The sequence below is a fragment of the Apodemus sylvaticus genome, chromosome 6 (genome assembly GCF_947179515.1).
Source record: "Apodemus sylvaticus chromosome 6, mApoSyl1.1, whole genome shotgun sequence".
Taxonomy (NCBI): Eukaryota; Metazoa; Chordata; class Mammalia; order Rodentia; family Muridae; genus Apodemus; species Apodemus sylvaticus.
The window spans coordinates 9,375,310-9,389,479 of record NC_067477.1 but is presented as its reverse complement, the minus strand read 5'-3'; the positions used below and the strand labels follow the sequence as shown (position 1 = coordinate 9,389,479).

The 14,170-nt window shown below is 53.0% G+C and overlaps 1 long non-coding RNA gene, 1 other non-coding gene and 1 gene segment (V, D, J or C); 1 reads left to right on the top strand and 2 right to left on the bottom strand.

The window, feature by feature from the left end:
• Nucleotides 1-202: 202 nt before the first annotated feature.
• Nucleotides 203-14,170, bottom strand: LOC127687803 (Ig gamma-2A chain C region, membrane-bound form-like). The segment is given in 8 exon segments: nt 203-1,655; nt 2,147-2,277; nt 3,641-3,943; nt 4,056-4,385; nt 4,494-4,553; nt 4,874-5,164; nt 11,398-11,709; nt 13,873-14,170. Coding segments are annotated over 8 exon segments (1,809 nt in total).
• On the bottom strand, nt 6,244-6,369 carry LOC127688259 (small nucleolar RNA SNORA40). The gene has a single exon (XR_007978654.1). It is a non-coding gene; the product is annotated as a small nucleolar RNA SNORA40 (small nucleolar RNA).
• LOC127686879 (uncharacterized) lies at nt 7,178-9,142 on the top strand. Of its 3 annotated transcripts, none has more exons than XR_007978259.1 (5): nt 7,178-7,577; nt 7,778-8,021; nt 8,071-8,461; nt 8,609-8,705; nt 8,901-9,022. It is a non-coding gene; the product is annotated as an uncharacterized LOC127686879 (long non-coding RNA). The 3 variants fall into 3 exon arrangements; XR_007978258.1 differs by lacking the exon at nt 7,178-7,577 and adding an exon at nt 9,048-9,142 and having other exon boundaries at nt 7,584-8,021; nt 8,901-8,998; XR_007978257.1 differs by lacking the exon at nt 7,178-7,577 and having other exon boundaries at nt 7,584-8,021.

Here is a 14,170-nt window from a genome sequence, read left to right as displayed (position 1 = left end):
GCTGTGAGCCACCCCCCAAGGGATCCCTGGGGGGACAGGACCAGGAAGGAGGTAGAGGTGGCTGTGAGGCCCCCCCCTTTGGGAGTCCTGAGGGGACAGGACCGGGAAGGAGGTAGAGGCGTGTGCATGACTCACTGGTCTGTTTAATTGTGTCCTGTTCCCGGGTGTTAGGGCTGATCCACACAGAAGGAGCACCATGAGATACAAAACATTAAAAGACTGTTTTATTGTTTAAAATGCCAAAAACAACAGCGTGTGAGTACACACACACACACGCACACACACACACACACACACACACACAGAGAGAGAGAGAGAGAAAGAGAGAGAGAGAAGCTTAAAGACATTCACATCTCTAGAAAAAAGAAGCTGTTAGAGGTCCAAGCTCTCTTAGCATTCCTATCAGTCACAGAAAAGCTGGAGCACTGGAGCTCACTCTTTCTTTCTGTCTGGTGACTCTGGCTTCTTATTGGCCATGAGAGATAATGGAGAAGTAGATACTGGGCCACTCTCCATCTGCTACAGTCACCCTGGTATTCCAGGTTGGTTCTCCTAGACGTCCATTGCAACTGATGTTTTCTGTTGTAGGTGGTCCAGTCTGGACACCAGGCCTGCAGGATAGACCTGGCAGGAAAGCTCATGGCTTTCGTCTAATGATCTGTTCACATCTCTCCCCCATTGATCCTTTCCCCCCACCCCTATTTTCTTGAGTCCAACAGGAATCTTCTCATGAGGGCCCTCCCGTGGAGGTATTCCTGCCTGGTCACCTAACTAGTACTCAGTGGTGAATGCATTTGCCCCTGCTAGGGCTTTGCGGAGGCTACACAAAACAGTCCTTTTGCCTCTTCTGCAGTGTGGATGGAGTCTCTGTGGAGGTGGCAGTGGCCTTGCCTTGAGGTTGTGTGGTCAATGGTGTCTGTGGATTGGATGCTGCGTCTGAGAATCCGGCGTGTTGAGTGGGTAGCAGGGAGAGAAGTCTGCGTCGTCTTCAGGAGGCTAGTCCCCACAGTGAGCATCACAGACCCTTTTCCCAGCCCAGGGTTCACAGAAGCACCAGGAAGGAAGCTGGCCAAGTGTAGCTGATGCAAAGGCTACCAGAATGAACACTTGGGCTATGGGGACACTGGTCTTCCTAGCAGATGTCTCCTCTTAAGGATCTAAAATGCTGCCCTTCCTGGGAAGATCCATTTCTGATGAAGATGTGTGGCGAAGGCCAACACCATGCCTGATTCTCATGCATCTGAACTCAGGCAACACGGACTCCCAGCTCCTCTTAGGTAAGCATTCTGAGATCTCAGGTACCCTGGTGCCGGTTTGGATGGAGAGGGTTCTTCTGGCTCCAATCAGTTATTTGGCAACTGCTGAGGAAGAGTTGTTTGTGTCTGGGGTAAAGCCTGCTGTCCACATGGTCCTCCAAAGGGAAGACCATCGAGAGTTCTGGATCAGAGAGTCATAAGGCTAGAGGGTGTTGGTGTCAAGACGGCAGTGTGGGCCTCCATGTTAGGCTGCACAGTCGGATGGATGGGGTTCTGCAGGGCCTAGGAAGATCTGCTTATCCCACAGGAAGTGGCCTAGGCTCCCTGCCCAATCATGTTTCGGTAGTCAGGGGAGATTGTCTGCTTCAGCTCCACCACTGAGGAGAAGATCCACTTTACCTGTGGGAAGGAAGAGGTAGAGACCACATCCATGCTTAGGTCCTTCAATCCTGTCGGCAAGAGAGAGGCAGTCCCTCCTGCAGTTCTTTTATACAGAAAGGAGACTGAGGATAGCAAGCAGTCATGGTGGAGACATCGTTGGAGTTGAGGCAGACACAGTATGAGGATAGTTCAAAGAGTACCTTGGGCCATGGTGAGGGTGATGGGGATGTCAAGATGGTTGTGTGGTAGACAGTGTGGACCTCATGAAGGGTAGTGTGGAATGCAAGGGGTTTTAATAAGATGGTATGAAGATCACACAGGAGAGACAGAAGGGCAGACGGTATGTGGAGTCACATAGAGCAATGTGGGATGGCTCAGGGAATGGTGGAAATGGTGGGTGGGACAGCGTGGGGACAGCAAAGGAGCATCCTACTACATCAGGGGAGGAGTGAGAGGACATTATGGGGTCAGTGCAGACATCACACCAGATGGTGGGGGACAGTGCCAACCTTGTAGAGTGTGACAGAGGCGCTGTAGCACACGCTGAGCAGGAAGAGGCTGATGAAGATGGTGATGGTTGTCCAGAGCCCGTCCAGCTCCCCGTCCTGGGCCTCAGCACAGGTGTTGTCCAGATCCAGCCCTGAACAGAGAGGGCAGTCAGTGTTTTTCCCAACAAGGTGGGAACTGGGAGAGGTTCCCTGTGTGGCAAGTGGGTCTACATGGAGTCATAGGGGATAGCTCCAGCCGGGCTGAGACAGTTGACCCTCCCTGGGTCCTGCTTTCCTTTCTTTCCCTCTAGGACACCAGTCTCAGCTCCCTCCACCTGACTCCAATAATGCCTTGGGGTTTGCCCGACACAAGGGATCTCATAGTCGCCTGGATTGTGCAAGGGCCCTGTCTGTTTGCCTCGTTTTTCATTCCTTCATTCAGTACAGGAGAAGGTAAAGGGTCAGCTGGGCCTGTGATCCCAGTAGACAGTGACTATACTGTTGACCTGACCCTTTGCCTGTTTCCCGTCACCAGCAGAGCCTGTGGATGGTCTTGATCTCAGGAAAGTTCCAGTGTGAAGTGATTCAGAGCACTATGGCAATGGGTTGTGTAATTCATGTGGGGGTAGAAACATGACCCTGAGGTACCAGAGACAGCTCTGGCTTAGCATAGAATGCAGTGGCCTCAGAAGAGGAAAGCTGTGTCTGTGACAGCAGAAAGACGAGCATTGAACTTTTGGTTGTGGGTATGCTGATACATTGCTGGATGTAGGTGCTGTGCAGGGAACACAGACAAGGTCCCACTGTATTAATGTGTGTGTGTGTGTGTGTGTGTGCACATGTGCATGTGGATATGTGTGCTATATGGACTGGATGATGTTCAGCGTGCTGATTTGAATGGGTCAGGATTCAGCCTGCATGTGGCTATCTAATACTCTCTTCCTTGGTGCAGTAAGAGCCGCCGCCTCAGTCCCACGTGGCATAGGAATGAGTGGGCAGTCTGTATGGGTGTGCAGCCCTAATCCATACAAAGCTGTCTGAGTTGAGTATAGGGACGGCAAGTGTCTCTGGCGTGCCCCCGGCCATGTGTGCCTCTACAATAGACTCAGAGAAAACCCTGGGTAGAGAAGTAGGGCAGGGGGAGAGGAACAGATCGTGTGAGGTGGGGTTTGTGTGCTTTCCTCTTGGAGGTTTCCTAGGTGTATCTCTCTGTCTGGTAGCTGCTGGTTAGTGTGAAGCCAAGGAAATAGCACTGCCTAAAGCTAAGTCCCAACACTCTAGGCCAGAATGAACTGGAGTGTGGGAACCTCCTTCTCTTCCCAAAGACAACTCTGTCCTCAAACCCTGACCAGACCTCTCAGCCCGTGACCTAGGCACTATAGCTTGGAAAGAACCAGGACAGTTTTACAGGGTCCCAAGGCAGTACTGGGTGCTTTATTTATACAAGGGAAGGGTGGAGATGGCTGTCAGTGTCCCTTAGGACCTGAGAGCTTTCTGGGTGCTGAGCTCAGTTACCCAGAGATCGGGAGATGCTCTTCTCCGTGTGACGGTTGTGCAGCCCCTCATGTATCACTTCGCAGGTGAAGGCCTTTCCTTGCTCCCATCGCTTCCTTTCCACTTTAAGCTTGCTGTATATGAAGTAGGAGCCGTCAGAGTCCAGGACTGGTGGGGTGTTCTTGTAGCTCTGCTCTGTTTTCCACTCCACATCAATGTCTTCAGGGAGGAAGCCTATGACTACACAGGTCAAAATGACCTCTTTCTTGGTCATCTGTTCTGCTGGTGGAGGCAAGACGTATACCTGTGGTGCTCTGACTATCCCTGTGGGGTTAGAAGCAGACACAGAGGTCATGGCTAAAGTGGAGGGCTGTCCACACAGGCATTTATTCTTACGCCCATCCCAGCCCCCATGCAGTTGGCCTGCAACTCCCACCTTTGGGCTTAGAGATGGTCCTCTCGATGGGGGCTGGGAGGGCTTTGTTGTAGACCTTGCATTTGAACTCCTTGCCACTTATCCAGTCCTGGTGCTGGATGGGGAGGGCACTGACCACCCGGAAGGTGCTGTTGTACTGCTCCTGACGGGGCTGCGTCTGAGCTGTGTGTACTTCTACGTTGTTCACAAACCAGTTGAACTGGACATCTGGATCATCCTCGCTCACGTCCACCACCACACACGTGACCTTGGCATTCTGGGTGATCATGAGTGCATCCTTGGGCTTTGGGGGGAAGATGAAGACGGATGGCCCACCCAAGAGTTCAGGAGCTGATGAGGAGAGATGGAAATGGGTGTGTACACAGCTTACCCTCTGGTGAGGAATGTTAATAGCACTTGTCATCCTCCTGGGAGTAGACTCTAGTTCTAGTGACTTACCTGGGCATTTGATACACTTAGGACATGGAGTTGTGGCAGGTGTGGGCGGGCCTCTGGGCTCTGCAGAGAGAAGGCTGGATGTTACTGGGGTTTGAAGGAGAGAAGGTACCAAACTAGGAAGAGGAGAGTTTGTCCCTGGGTATGGGCATAGGCCAGGATGATCCTAGAAATGACAAGGGCATATATCCTAGAGGATAATGTCATAGAGGGTCGGTGGTCACAGTTAGAGGTGTCCAGGAGGGAGGCAGAGACAGTTATCTCCTTCTCTCCTGGGCTGAGGTCCATTTCCTGGTGATGGCTGCCCAGCCTGGTTGGGTTAGGTAGGCTAATGGCTTGAGCCTCATCTCTAGTGAGCATCTCTTCCCCTGGTGTCCTCTCACCAATGATCTTGTCCACCTTGGTGCTGCTGGCCGGGTGGTCTACGTTGCAGGTGATGGTCTGTTCGGGCCAGGTACCGGAGGGTACAGCCACTGAGCTGCTGAGAGTGTAGAGTCCAGACTGCAGGACAGCTGGGAAGGTGTGCACACCGCTGGTCAGGGATCCAGAGTTCCAGGTCACGGTCACTGGCTCAGGGAAAAAGCCCTTGACCAGGCATCCCAGGGTCACTGGGGAGCCAGTTGTATCACCACATGCAGGGGCCAGTGGATAGACAGATGGGCGTGTTGTTGTGGCTGCAAGAGAGGAGGACGTGTGAGCTTTTCTGACATGGGTGGCCTCAGATATCTGGAGAGGCTCTGGGTCTTAGCTTTGCTCTAAAGACTGTCTTCTCCAGTTGCTCTGAGACAAGCAGGGCCAGCTGCTTCCACATCCAGACCCTGCATTCTGACCTTAATTTTTTAAATGAATTTTATTTTAGATGTATGTATTTGTGTAATATGTATGTGCCCTGAGCAGGTAGAAGAAGGTGCTGAATACCCAGAAACTGCAGTTTCTTACAGATAGTTCTAAGATGCCATGTGGTTGTTGGGAACTGAACCTGGGTCTTCTGGAAGAGCAGCCATTGCTTTTAACCACTGAGCTATCTCTCCAGTCTGCCGTGAACCCTGATCTTTCAGTGACAAGGCCCTTCAGAAGCCCCTATTCAGTCTCCCACGCTCGCTGAAGCTCTGGCTTCAGTCTGTGTTCTAGGTCTCCATCTGTGACTTGAGCTCTCCTTAGACCTTGGTCCCTGCCCCTGAGGGTCACCCCCCAACCACCCCCACCCCACACCTTCTGCGTGTGGGCAACCTTTCTGTCTTGACCTAGCTGGTCACTATCTGTTCTACCTTGTTCTAGGCAGCTCAGTCCTGTCGAGAACCTGAGAAGCTCAGCCACCTTCCCCTTCCTCGTTCTTCACACTGCCCTGTGTCCTCCCTGATAGTGCTAATGTTGCCAGGCCCCAGGACAGCCCCTGTCTCTTACCAGTAGCCCTTGAAATAGGAGTGTATGCTGCATTCTTCCAGAAGACATCTTGTCTTCTATCCCTTCTATCCCTTTTGATTCTGGTTCATTTTTTTCATTTATAATAGTCTCTCTCTCTCTCTCTCTCTCTCTCTCTCTCTCTCTCTCTCTCTCTCTCCTTCTCTCTCTCTTGTTTTTTTTTTTTTTTTTTTTTTTTTTTTTTTTTTTTTTAAGACAGGGTTTCTCTATGTAGCCCTGGCTGTCCTGGAACTCACTCTGTAGACCAGGCTGGCTTCGAACTCAGAAACCGCCCCCCCCTCTCTTCCTCCAAAGCGCTGGGATTAAAGGCATGCGCCACCCCTGCCCAGCTCATATTTTTTTCTTGTTTGTATCAATACTCCTATTGAACAATGAGTTCTCGGTTGCAAAAGAGAATTAGCTTGTCACCGATTTTCCCTGCCTTTGCTTTCATCAGACAAAACCACACACGAATGCTCAATTCATTCTTACTCCAAGGACCTTTCTGGTCTTTCCACCTGTCCTGGACACTACAATACCCTGCTTAAACTCTGAGAGTCACCACACTTCTCTTCTGTGGGTCAACACAGGCTGCTTCACTCTGTCATAAGAAGTTTTACCTCTTCCTTATGTTCCCATAAGTTTCCAGGATCAGCGTTAGGGCCTCTGTCTGATACGAGAGCTTTAACCCACATGGTTTCTCCGGGAATGTCAGTGCCAGGGCCCTTTCCTGCCTACGCTCCTGCCCAATCAGACAACTTTCCTGGCCCCCAGGACTCTCTGCAGCCTGAATTCCATAGAGCCCCCAAGTCTTTGGCACCCCTTTTCTCTTCTCTTCCTGTCCTCTCTCCTCTTCCCCACCTGCTCACACACAGCTACTCTGTCTGCCTGAGCCCTCACTCTCACCTGTTCCACCAGGTGTGTAAGGGGGCAACCTTGTCACTTCCCGAGTGCCCCGGCATGTTCTCTCTTCCTGAAGAACTCCTGAGCAGAGCTTTGCACGGGACTTCACCCTCTGAGGTGAGCTCCCAGACCCTGCAGATCTCACATGCTCCTGTGAGATCTCTCAGCTCTGGAAGCTTTCAGGGGACAGCTTTGCTGTTTGAACTGCTGGCCCTGGTCCCTCATATCCATGCTCTCCCCAGGTTTCCCATAGTTGCTGGGTCTGGTCCCTCACACTCCACTGGTTTCAGTTGCGCCATAGATTTTCTGCATGCGTACCTACCGTCCAAAGTTCTACCAAAGCTACTGAATCTGGTCCCTTATAACTCCCACTTATCCCAGTTCTCCTTAGCTGACACATCTGGTCCCTTACACGCCTACCTGCCTCAGGTGTTTCATGGTAGATTCATCACACTCTTACCTGCCCCAGCTGCACCATACCAACTAGGTCTAATCCCTTAAAACCACCCACACCTGACCAAGACTCTTCATAGCTGCTAGGTCTGGTCCCCCCCATTCCTACCACTCCCAACTCCCCCATAGCTGCTAGGTCTGGTCCCCACATTCCTACCATCCCCAGCTCCCCCATAACTGCTAGATCTGGTCCCCCACATTCCTACCACCCCCAGTTTCCCCATAGCTGCTAGGTCTGGTCCCCCACATTCCTACTATCCCCAGCTCCCCCATAGCTGCTAGGTCTGGTCCCCACATTCCTACCATCCCCAGTTCCCTCCTAGCTGCTAGGTCTGGTCCCCCCATTCCTACCATCCCCAGTTCCCTCCTAGCTTCTAGGTATGGTACCCCACATTCCTACCATCCCCAGTTCCCTCCTAGCTCCTGGGTCTGGTCCCCCACATTCCTACCACCCCCAGCTCCCCCATAGCTGCTAGGTCTGGTCCCCCACATTCCTACCATCCCCAGTTCCCTCTTAGTTGCGTTGCTAGGACTGGTTCCCCACATTCCTACCATCCCCAGTTCCCTCCTAGTTGCTAGGACTGGTTCCCCACATTCCTACCATCCCCAGTTCCCCCATAGCTGCTGGATCTGGTCCCCCACATTCCTACCACCCCCAGCTCCCCCATAGCTGCTAGGTCTGGTCCCCACATTCTTACCATCCCCAGTTCCCTCCTAGTTGCTAGGACTGGTTCCCCACATTCCTACCATCCCCAGCTTCCCCCTAGCTGCTAGGTCTAGTCCCCCACATTCCTACCATCCCCAGCTTCCTCCTAGCTGCTAGGTCTGGTACCCCACATTCCTATCATCCCCAGTTCCCTCCTAGTTGCTAGGACTGGTTCCCCACATTCCTACCATCCCCAGTTCCCCCATAGCTGCTGGATCTGGTCCCCCACATTCCTACCACCCCCAGCTCTCCCATAGCTGCTAGGTCTGGTACCCCACATTCCTACCATCCCCAGTTCTCTCCTAGCTGCTAGGTCTGGTCCCCCATATTTCTACCATCCCCAGTTCCCCCATAGCTGCTGGATCTGGTCCCCCACATTCCTACCACCCCCAGCTCCCCCATAGCTTCTAGGTCTGGTCCCCATATTCCTACCATCCCCAGCTCCCCCAGAGCTGCTAGGTCTGGTACCCCACATTCCTATCATCCCCAGTTCTCTCCTAGCTGCTGGGTCTGGTCCCCCACATTCCTACCATCCCCAGCTCCCCCATAGCTGCTAGGACTGGTTCCCCATATTCCTACCATCCCCAGCTCCCCTAGAGCAGCTAGGTCTGGTCCCCCACATTCCTACCATCCCCAGCTCCTTTATAGCTGCTAGGTCTGATCCCCACATTCCTACCATCCCCAGTTCCCTCCTAGCTGCTAGGACTGGTTCCCCACATTCCTACCATCCCCAGTTCCCTCCTAGCTTCTAGGTCTGATCCCCCACATTCCTAACATCCCCAGTTCCCTCTTAGCTGCTAGGTTTGGTTCCCCACATTTCTACCATCCCCAGCTTCCCCATAGCTGCTAGGTCTAGTCCCCATATTCCTACCACCCCCAGTTCCCTCCTAGCTGCTGGGTCTGGTTCCCCACATTCCTACCATCCCCAGTTCCCTCCTAGCTGCTAGGACTGGTTCCCCACATTCCTACTATCCCCAGTTCCCTCCTAGCTCCTGGGTTTGGTCCCCCACATTCCTACCATCCCCAGCTCCCCCATAGCTGCTGGGTCTGGTCCCCCACATTCCTACCATCCCCAGCTCCCCCATAGCTGCTAGGTCTGGTCCCCCACATTCCTACCATCCCCAGCTCCCCCATAGCTGCTGGGTCTGGTCCCCCACATTCCTACCATCCCCAGCTCCCCCATAGCTGCTGGGTCTGGTCCCCCACATTCCTACCATCCCCAGCTCCCCCATAGTTGCTGGGTCTGGTCCCCAACATTCCTACCATCCCCAGCTCCCCCAGTGCAGCTAGGTCTGGTCCCACATATTTCTTCCATCTACAGCTCCCCCATAGCTGCTGGGTCTGGTCCCCCACATTCCTACCATCCCCAGCTCCCCCATAGCTGCTGGGTCTGGTTCCCCACATTCCTACCATCCCCAGCTTCTCCAGAGCAGCTAGGTCTGGTCCCCCATATTTCTTCCTTCCACAGCTCCCCCATAGCTGCTAGGTCTGATCCCCACATTCCTACCATCCCCAGCTCCCCCATAGCTGCTAAGTCTGGTCCCCCACATTCCTACCATCCCCAGTTCCCTCCTAGCTTCTAGGTCTGATTCCCCACATTCCTAACACCCCCAGTTCCCTCCTAGCTGCTAGGTTTGGTTCCCCACATTCCTACCATCCCCAGTTCCCTCCTAGCTGCTAGGTCTGGTTCCCCACATTCCTACCATCCCCAGTTCCCTCCTAGCTCCTGGGTTTGGTCCCCCACATTCCTACCATCCCCAGCTTCCCCATAGCTGCTAGGTCTGGTCCCCATATTCCTACCATCCCCAGTTCCCTCCTAGCTGCTAGGACTGGTTCCCCACATTCCTACCATCCCCAGTTCCCTCCTAGCTCCTGGGTTTGGTCCCCCACATTCCTACCACCCCCAGCTCCCCCATAGCTGCTGGGTCTGGTCCCCCACATTCCTACCATCCCCAGCTCCCCCATAGCTGCTAGGTCTGGTCCCCCACATTCCTACCATCCCCAGATCCCCCATAGCTGCTGGGTCTGGTCCCCAACATTCCTATCATCCCCAGCTCCCCCAGAGCAGCTTGGTCTGGTCCCCCATATTTCTTCCATCCACAGCTCCCCCATAGCTGCTGGGTCTGGTTCCCCACATTCCTACCATCCCCAGAACCCCCAGAGCAGTTAGGTCTGGTCCCTCATATTTCTTCCTTCCACAGCTCCCCCATAGCTGCTGGGTCTGGTTCCCCACATTCCTACCATCCCCAGTTCCCTCCTAGCTGCTAGGTCTGGTCCCCCACATTCCTACCATCCCCAGTTCCCTCCTAGCTGCTAGTTATGGTCCCCCACATTCCTACCATCCCCAGCTCCCCCATAGCTGCTAGGTCTGGTCCCCCACATTCCTACCATCCCCAGTTCTCTCCTAGCTGCTAGGTCTGGTCCCCCACATTCCTACCATCCCCAGCTTCCCCATAGCTGCTAGGTCTGGTTCCCCACATTCCTACCATCCCCAGCTCCCCCAGAGCTGCTAGCTCTGGTCCCCCACACTCCTATTATCCCCACCCCCCCATAGCTGCTCAGATTGGTTCTCTAAGTCCCTAGTTAGCTCTGAGACCCAGACTCTGACAACTGCCACAGTAACTTTACAGATGCTCAGCCTGCATTCCCAACTCCTTTCTTTCTAGAACTCCTATGAAGCTTTTTCTCTACCTTGGAGCCCTCTTAATCTTACTCTGCAGCTCCTTAGCTTATTTCCTGTGCCTCCACCAGCTCCAGCTTACCTATAGCTGTTTTGTTTGGTCCTCCTGATTTCCACCAGCCCCAGATTCCCCATAGCTGCTCTTCCAGGCTTCTGAGATTTTGGAGCTACCATGGCTCTCTACCACTCTTACTGTCCTTAGCTCAACCAAAAGCTGTACTGCCTTGTCCCTACCTGCATCTGTAGTGCCTGGACTCTGCCCGCATATCTACTGCCTGGTCCCCACCTACAGAGGTACTGCCTGGTCCCCACCTACAGAGGTACTGCCTGGTCCCCACCTACAGAGGTACTGCCTGGTCCCCACCTACAGAGGTACTGCCTGGTCCCCACCTACAGAGGTACTGCCTGGTCCCTACCTATAGCTGTACTGCTGGTCTCCACAGTTCCACTAGTAGACTTTCTCTTGAGAAATTTACCTCTTTGGGCTTCATTCCTGGAATCTGCTCTCCAATGCTGGTCTTGATCTCTGAGCACCAGGGCATCCACTCTTACTCTAGCTCTCTCTAGTAGGTTATCGGTCTTCCCAGCTGAACCTTTCCCATTCCCTCTTTACTCACTCTTTCAACTCTGTAGGCTTCTGCCCTCCCCTTGCTCTGCTTGTTTTTCTTTTCTCTGCTGGTTCATCTGTCCTGGGTCCACCAGCCTCAAGGCCATCCCAGACCCTCAGGTTTCTGGGTCTATCCCATTAGCTTCTTGAGGCTTACTCTGGTTGTCCGTAGATGTGTGCAGCTTTTGTGGTCTGTTCTTCTGCCTGTGGGAACTCTGGAGTCTGCCTGATTGGCACCAGGCTGCAGGTCTGCAACAGACAGGCCCCTCTGGTGGGGCTGATCTGTCAGCTCCTTCCAAGCCTCCTGTGATCTGCAGTCTATTAGGTCTTGAAAGACCCTGTGTTCTCCCTAGGCTGCAGCTTTCTCCAGCTTCCCTGCTGACCACACTCACGCGTGGAGCCTTGTGAAGAAGACTGCTGCTCTTCTGGCCTTGGCACTGTGCCTCTGACAGCCCGGCTCTGAGCTTGTCTCATCCTTCCAGGATTCACAGTCCTTGCCCCAGAGGTGTGAACACCACACTTCTCCCAACCCAGTACAGACTAAGAACAGGATTGAAACTGGGTGACACGGGACACTTCCTGAAGTTCCTCTTTCTTCTGCTGGTTTCAGTGTTTGGGGTAGGGGGAGAGCAGGGGGAGTCCAAACATGGTCTAGGTTACCTCATATAGGGGTGGGTGATGTGGTCCTCTTGAGACCCATAGAAGAAGTGAGGCCTCTCTGTGACAACCCATGGTTCCTGGGATGCCTGGGGTTGAGTGACTACGTCCACTCCCCTGACCACCTATTTGGAGAAGACTTTCACTCAGGTCTGACCTATACCCAGCTTAGGTGGCAGCTTCTGTCATTCTCTCTCCATCTAGTGCTATCTCTCCAGAGCTCAGCAGTGTCTGTGGCTCAAGGAGGAAAGTGAAGTCTGGAGTGAGAGTGCAGAACACGGAGTGGAAGTCATGTGGAGAGGAGAAAGGGTTTGGGCTTCCGCTGTGCTTACAAGCAGTGGGTCATAAGGCTGCAGAGAGAAGCTGGGTGGGGGTCCAGAAGTAGCTCTTTGCTAAACTAAGAGAGGCTATACAGAGGGAAGGTCTCTGGAGGCTGGAATTACGTGGGTTTCATTTCTGATGAAATGGTCCACAATTCTGATCCTGGGGTCTCACAGGAACAGGAAACAGTGGGAACACTCAGAGTAGTTAACCCTATAGATCAGAAGAAAAGAGCCCATTGGGGACAAGATCAGATGGTGGCAGGGCTGGGTACAGTGTAAGGATGGGGGTGTAAAGCAGGATCCTGGGACTAAGAGTAGGGGCTATGGTTGGAAGGAATAGAGACTGGTTAGGTTCATGGAGAGTAGGAATACATCCCACCCTAGAGGACCCAGGGCTTTATGGAGGAAAGGGCTTCTCTAGGCTGGGCAGTATGTTCACATCCCCCCTTTGCAGCCAGAACCATGGCCCTGTCCATTGATTCCCTGGTTCCCATGACTGCTTGGGTTGTTTGGACAAGGGCTGCTTCCCTCAGCCAGTAAACATGTCTTGGAAGTCCTGAGCTTTGTTCAGTGATATGTGCAACTTAACATTTGTCCTGTGGTTCAGGCTGTGCTACTTCAGGAGGTCAGTAATTATGCCTGCCAGCATCTGGACCAGCCAGGCCATTACCTGCAATGTGACCTAAGAGAGACAGAAGTACCAAGATGGACTTTGAAAGAGAAAATTTATGAGAGGATGTTCAGCAGAGGTATGGTCCATTGGAGGTTGGGCTTATGTCATTTTCTTCTCTAGATCAACCAGGATGAACAGTTGTGCCCAGGGAGGCCACCTCAGGTCAAAGCACTAGATTCTGTCTATTTACCTTTGCCCATGACTCTCCTCCTTGAGACTAGGTTTCTGGGCTAGACACCTCCATCTCATATCTTGAAGACATGTGAATGCAGAATTCAGAGCCATTAGATGACTCTAGTGCCCATCGAATTGATGACCATCAGTCAGCCCACATGGCACTTACACAGACTTGTACACGAGTGTGCATGAGCATAGGCACAAGCCTTGCACACAGAGACCTCATAGGAGCTCCCGCTATATCACTTAGACCCAGAAAGTCACCAGGCCCTCTCTAAGTCTCTTCTTCACATATGGCTCAGCTGAGATAGACACAACTGTCAAACCATTCCAAAGGCACCTTTACCAGTCCTACAATACACACTCTATCATGTCAATCTGCCCCTGGACCTTCAGACCCATGCTTCCATCTCATAGAGATGACAGTCCCCTTCCCACATAGCCAAGTGGTCTGATTTACTTCCTGGTGTGGACCGCTGAAGGCCAGGCATCACCAGGCATAGGGTCTACCATTACACTAGCTTACTGGGTTTGGTCATGAGGGACTAGGCAGAGGGTCAGAGGCCACAGGTTTTGACTCAGCACAGACAGCCTCAGATTGTAGGAGCAGAACAGATAGGAAGGGTTCCTGTACAGTCCAGATTGCCATCAGGTTTAGTGTATCCGGCTGAGTCCAGAACTTGGACTGGAGTAGTGGGGAGAACGTGGGCTACTGGTTCAGAGAGGCAGAAAGCTGGTCCCAGGGAGAGTCTACTGGTCCAGGCCAGTGGGTACATTCTCCTGGGCCTCCCTGCTGACCTACCTGCCATGCAGGGAATTGCCTCAGCCCTTGTTGGGACAAAGACTGACTGGCCTGTCTGTTCAGACTGGACAAGACCTGTGCTGATGAGGTCCAGGATGGGGAGCTGGAAAGGCTCTGGACGACCATCACCATCTTCATCAGCCTCTTCCTGCTCAGCGTGGGCTACAGCGCCTCTGACACACTCTACAAGGTTGGCTGCATTATTCCTGCACTGTTTTCCTTCTGTTCCCACAATGTCCCAAGCTGTCCTATGCTGTTTACTCTGCTGTCTCAACCCTATCCTCACAAGACCCCACAT